The 6000-nt window shown below is 37.9% G+C and overlaps 1 protein-coding gene across 11 annotated transcripts in view; it reads right to left on the minus strand.

Annotated features, from left to right (window-relative positions):
• The window catches only part of HUWE1 (HECT, UBA and WWE domain containing E3 ubiquitin protein ligase 1), a 166555-nt gene that overhangs the window by 96941 nt on the left and 63614 nt on the right, over positions 1-6000 (minus strand). For all 11 annotated transcript variants that reach the window (XM_049644605.1, XM_049644607.1, XM_049644611.1 and 8 more), the window contains 9 exons: positions 5520-5597; positions 4419-4466; positions 4269-4337; positions 3564-3663; positions 2165-2265; positions 1740-1890; positions 1477-1604; positions 736-876; positions 419-524 (listed from right to left, as the gene is read on the minus strand). In XM_049644605.1, coding sequence (XP_049500562.1) covers positions 419-524; positions 736-876; positions 1477-1604; positions 1740-1890; positions 2165-2265; positions 3564-3663; positions 4269-4337; positions 4419-4466; positions 5520-5597 — 922 coding nt within the window. The remainder of the gene's footprint in view (positions 1-418; positions 525-735; positions 877-1476; positions 1605-1739; positions 1891-2164; positions 2266-3563; positions 3664-4268; positions 4338-4418; positions 4467-5519; positions 5598-6000) is intronic.

Raw genomic sequence — 6000 nt, forward strand, 5'->3', positions numbered from 1 at the left:
ACACATATTTAAACACCTACGATATATCAGGCACTGCTGAAGAATAGAGCAGTGAACAAAACAGTACCCTGATCTCATGGAACTTACATTTTAGCAGGAATAAGAAGATAATGAATCAATACTTAGAAGACACCTATTAAACTCTTGAAATAAAACAGAGGGGCTCTACTGCTGCTCTACCACCTGCGTCACCTTCCATCTCTATTCCCAACAACTTGTGCCTCCCCCATTTACAACTAGCCTCATGAAAAACAACATACAAATCACTTATGTAGAAAAATACTGTTTTGTATTTATACAAATACATAATCAAATCAGTTGTGCACTTTAGAATTTATAAGAAGGAAGAATGAAAATTGGGGTTGGATGATAGGAAAATGCCAAGCACAAATATATTGACTTAATAAGTGTTCATTACCATCCATATCAGTTTCCATTTCTTCTCCTTCTTGTGTAGTACTAGGTCTCTGGATCTTTGGCTTGATCACAAATGGACATTCTTTTCGGCACAAATCTACTTCATGCTACAATCAAGGGAAAAGTAGTAAGAAAATCCTATATATATGTATCAGAGATTAAAAATAATTATAATGAAAGAATGTCAAAGGCAGATTACAAAATTGGTTTCTAAAAACAGAAAAAGGCTAAGATGGCTCTTTAGGGTTATTAGGATACTTCCTAGGCTCAAATCTTACTGGATAGGGTCTATGCTAAGTGCTCCTTATATAATAATACCTCAAGTCTATAAATGAAGATAGAAAGTCCACTATGGGATTGAAAAGCTGCCATGTCCAGGTTGGTGATGAGGTCAACCACTCTGACAGCTCTGGTGACAAACGTTATCTGATCCTGTTCATCGCCAAGAAACTTTATGACCTATCGAGGAGAAAAGGAGGCAAAGCTAATCAACTGAAAAAAACACAAAACTGTGAATATACTTTTAGAAACATGCAGTCTAGGGTCTCGGGGAGGTGTGGGAGAAAAAACAGGTGTTCGTCAAATGATAGCTCTATCACTTCTGGGACTCATCCTTCAGAGATAATGCGGACCTAAATTACCTTTCAGGATTAAGTAAAATATTCAGGGAGAAAAAAAGCTGGTGTCTAGTGCCCAGCACACACTAAAGCCTATTACCTTCATAGCACAATTTACAAAGTACCTTTACATACATTTTCTTTAGGGTGACAGCCTAAGGTCATCAGAAGATGTAGCTAGTCTTGACTTGTACCTGGGTTCTTCTGACTAGCACACCATGTTGGACTTTGATCAATTCTTAATAATGGAGATGGCTTCTCTTAAAAGTTGTTAATGAGACAGATAACTAGAATGCCAAACTAGAAAAATTAAGGATAACATTTTCTGGGTAAGCTTTCTTATGCTGTTTGCTCTCACTGTGAACCATTCCAAACTTGTAATTCTATACTTGCTCTTAGTTCATTTCCCCACAAATGTTATTTTTTAAAAAAAGTAGAGCACCTTCAATAAGGCTTCCATCATTCCACAGGAGACCAAGGCTTCACCACCTGCATCATAGCTGGCAAGATGGTATAAAAAAGAGAAGAGAGCAGTGGCAAACTGGTGAGGGTATGGATCCATGGAAGGATCTATAAGGGAAGTTGGGAGAGACAGAAAAAGAGCAAGCTGAGAATGTGATGTTAAGCTGGCAAGATGTTAAAAAAAGACTCACGAGCAAAAGGGTAAAGTTCTTGCTGCCTAAAATAACAATCATCAAAACTTACCAATCATGGCCTGGATGCAGTTCCGCACAAGTACAGGCAAAAATCCATGGTAAGACGCAGTTCCAGTACAGTCAATAATACTGCTGAGTTTTGGAGTTCTCTCCAAATGAACAATTGATGTTAATGTTCGTAAAGATGCGGCTTTAATCTCCTAAGAAAGTAGAAGGCAAACATGGGATGTGAGCCAAGTTGCTAATACACAATATTCCAAAATTTAACTCATTCTACTGTTGACTGTTTAGGGGAGATGGAGGTCTGTTGAGAACACTGAAAATCCAGCACTTGTTAACTCTGTAGGTAAATATCCAAAGAAGAAGAAGTAAAAGAGCCAAGCTTCCCTCTTGGGGTTCATTCTCAACCCCTGGGAAAAACCAAAAGGAAAATACACACAAGCCTGACGCACACAGGAGAATATTAATACTTACCATAAGCTGCTTATCTGTTATCTGAAGGACATCTACCAACTCCTCTATCAACCCATTATACAAGATACTGTTTGCGGACTCCTGCAAGGCATTGGAATACACTGCAAAAGGAGAAATAAACACTTTAGGCAAGAAGGCAGTGGTCAAGCCACTGCCCAATGACAAACCTTTTTGCACCTACTGGTTCTAGGAAAAGATTCCCTTCCAACCAGCACTGGAGGACAGAATCACTGAATTCTAGAGGACTGATCAAATATAGTGATAAGCCCTAAATACCCTCCAAAGTGACAGATTCTCCTATTATTAGCATCGGTTGTCATGAGCAAGGATTTTGGGGAAATGGAAGTATGAAAAGAATGTGAAGAGTTAATGTTTTTTAGAACATCACTACTTGATATAACTATTGTACACTGGAGATAGACTTCCATTTTAGTCTCTTCATGTGCTTCTGTTTTTCACTGGCAACACTTTATAGGCTGTAAAGAAAAGAATTTTGGACAACTACAGACTAAGCCAGAAACTTGTATGTCACTGTGGAATAAAAGCTGAGAATATCTATAATCCACTTTCAAAGAATCCCGCACACAAGTAACAGTAGACATAGTCTCCTAAAGTGCAAACTAATAGGATTAGAACATAATTCATTTAGTTTACCAAACATGTACCCACCAATGTGCCAGAAGTTATGCTAGGTGTTGAATACAAAGTGAAAAGCAGGAATTTCACTTCAAGGAACTCATAATTTAAAAGAGCAGACAATAACACACTAAGCCTGGTAATATTAACAGCAGCTATCATTTTATACCTTCTATGTGTCTGGCATGCTAGGTGCTTTATAGGTTTTCATTTAATCCTTTATCAGCCTATGAGGGAAGTGTTGTCCCAGTATTAAATGAAGAAACTGAGGCCAAAAGCATAACCCATAAGCTAATCATTTGCAGAATCTGGATGAGAGCCCAGGACTAATTCTAAAACCAGTGTCCTTTCCACTCTACCACTCTACAGTAAAAGTAAGATGCACAGTATTGACTTCTTAATACCTTCTGACTTAAAATTATACCACTGAAGGGACAGAAGAGGAAGATGAAATGGCAAGACGAAGACTAGGGGCCAGGGGAGAGGGCTACCTGAACACCCATCAAAACAAGAAAAGGGCAAAAATCAAGACTAAACCCATGTGATATGTCTGTAAGTATTATATCCTTTTTCTAATACAACATTAAGGAGCTGAAGAATGATGAATATGGTGAACATTAGAAATGCTGGCAATTTTACAATTTAACTTGCCACTTAAAGTAACTACAATAAGCCTCACAGCATCAAGGACAGATGAAGCTCAAAGGAATTTATGTCTAAATTGCCAAATCAGGGCCTATTAATTACAGTGTTATTCTCTTACCTAATATAGATATAGCATGCAACCTGGCTTGAACAGCTTGTAATCGCTTCCTGTGATTAGAAAAACCATGGGCCAGCCGTATGTGTGTAAATAACAGCATCTGTAAAGATATAAGACCTAAATTAGCAATCAATGAAAAAGGGGACTATACTTTCTGAAGGTTAAATCTTACCTCTTGGGATATTTGTTAAATGGTTTATTGTTGCTGTTTGTTAAGGTGTCAAACAGAACAATTCCACTCTGAGGCTAGCTGACAAAATGAGTGCCACAAAACACAGGCTCAGAGAATCCTAATATCCTAACATAAGCCAAGAACTATCACTATACTGACAGGAAACAAACTGAAGACATTTGGCAAGAGTTCAGATTGTAATTAATCAAATCAAATATTTTATTACTATAACAATGAACAGAAAAAAATAACACAACTAAATGTTTTCTTCTTTGGCATGCAAAGTGTTAAGCTACTAACACTTATTAGATTCACATGGTGGGTAAGGCAGCTTATGTTTTACTCAAACTCTCATAAGGACCTAGGAAGTTAGTAGGTGTCGGCCTCATAAAAGATGAGGAAACTAAGGCTCACTGAGGCTAACTAACTTACCCATGATCCTTTCTGATATGCTATCTCCCAGCCCAGCACATATCATTAATCTATATGGATAACAACCACACCCTTTAGATAATTATTAGGACCTACCATACCTGTTTATCCTTAGGAATGCTGTACATTTTGGTAAGAGATTCCATGATTTCAGAAGGGCTTTCTGAAATCTACATTAGAAAAAAAATGGTTAGGAACAAAAAGTAAACTGAATGTTAGGAAACTAGCCAATAGTAAAAAATTCCTCTTACCTTGTCAAGTTGTTCTATGTGAATATAATGTAGTGTGTTACTAGTCGTCTGAAATTTAAGATAGGAGAGTTATTAGGAGTCACTGTAATACCTCAGCTTGCCCTGCCATAAGACTGCAAGAGAGTGGTCTGAAAACCAAGATGCCACCCTAGGCTGAAGCCTAACTGAATGCTCTTAAAGTCAAAGCAACTTTAGAATGCCCCAAAATATCCATTTTATATACAGAATATTCTCAAGAAAGCTTCTTTGAACAGTACCAAAATATAATGCACAGACACATTTCATATTCTTCCTCATTCCTTAAAAAAAAGTTTGTCACTTTTAAATTGAAGTATAATTTACATACAGTGTTTCAAGTGTACAGTATAAGGATTTAGCATTTCTACACATTACTTAGTGCTGATCACAGTACTCTTTATCTCCTTTATTTACTTCACCTACCCTTCCAGCCACCTCCACTCTGGCAACCACCAGTGTTTTCTGTATTTGTCTATTTTTTTGTCTTTTTCTCTTCCTTATCCTACAGATATGTATTCATAGCAAAGACAAAATCCATGAAAATGGCTTCACTCTCCAAATATGCATTACAACTGTTTTCAAGGAGTCATTAATCTATAAGGATTATTCATTAATGCTACAGATCAAAGAGAAGATCTTATTCACTAAGCTACTTCTAAACAAAAATAATTTTAGTATTTCCTCAAAGAATATGGAATGATCACATAATTGAAGCAGTACCCTGTAAGCAATATATAGACTTCTTGCAAACTGGCTTAAGTAGAGAAAGTTGAGTGATCACTATCCAGACTTAAACTGCATGTTGGAATTCCCAACTGAAATGAAGAAAAATGCACGTCATGGCAACACACCATAGAGGAGTCCTATCTTTCGGCAGCTCCAACATAAGTAAGATCCAAACCTACCAGAGCAGGGCATACAATGAACACTTATTCCTGAGAAACTGGTAGATGTATTTAAATTGGGAGGGCAGCAATGTAGCTGAAAACCATTCCCTCATTTAACTGAGGAGTCCTAGAAAAAGTCAACCCCAGTTACAGTACATGATAGACTCTATCAGAACAAGCCTATTATGAGACTTACCCTTTTCTCGATTTTGACCTCGGCCCCAGGGTCTGCATAGAATTCAAAGTGTAGTGTAGTTGCACTGGGTGGGTATTTCTGTGTATAAAAGCACATGAAAGAATTAGATACCATCTTCTCCCCTACTCTTCCTTCCAAGTCCTAACCACTTGTCCAAATCATTGTAGCAGCAGAATAAGCAGTATAGTCACAGCGGCTACACTGCCTTTACTCCTTTCTTAGCAGAGTTCAGATGTCTTATAAGACACAGAAACAGGGGCGCCTGGGTGGATCAACTGGATCAACCTGAGTTCGGCTCAGGTCATGATCTCAGTTTGTGAGATCGAGCCACACATCGGGCTCTATGCTAATAGCGAGAAGACTGCTTGGGATTCTCTCTCTCCTTCCCCCAACAGCTCACATGCACACACTCTCTCAAAATAAATAAACATTAAACACACACACACACACACACACACACACACACACACACACACACACA

The sequence above is a fragment of the Panthera uncia genome, chromosome X, assembly GCF_023721935.1.
Source record: "Panthera uncia isolate 11264 chromosome X, Puncia_PCG_1.0, whole genome shotgun sequence".
NCBI classification, from domain to species: Eukaryota; Metazoa; Chordata; class Mammalia; order Carnivora; family Felidae; genus Panthera; species Panthera uncia.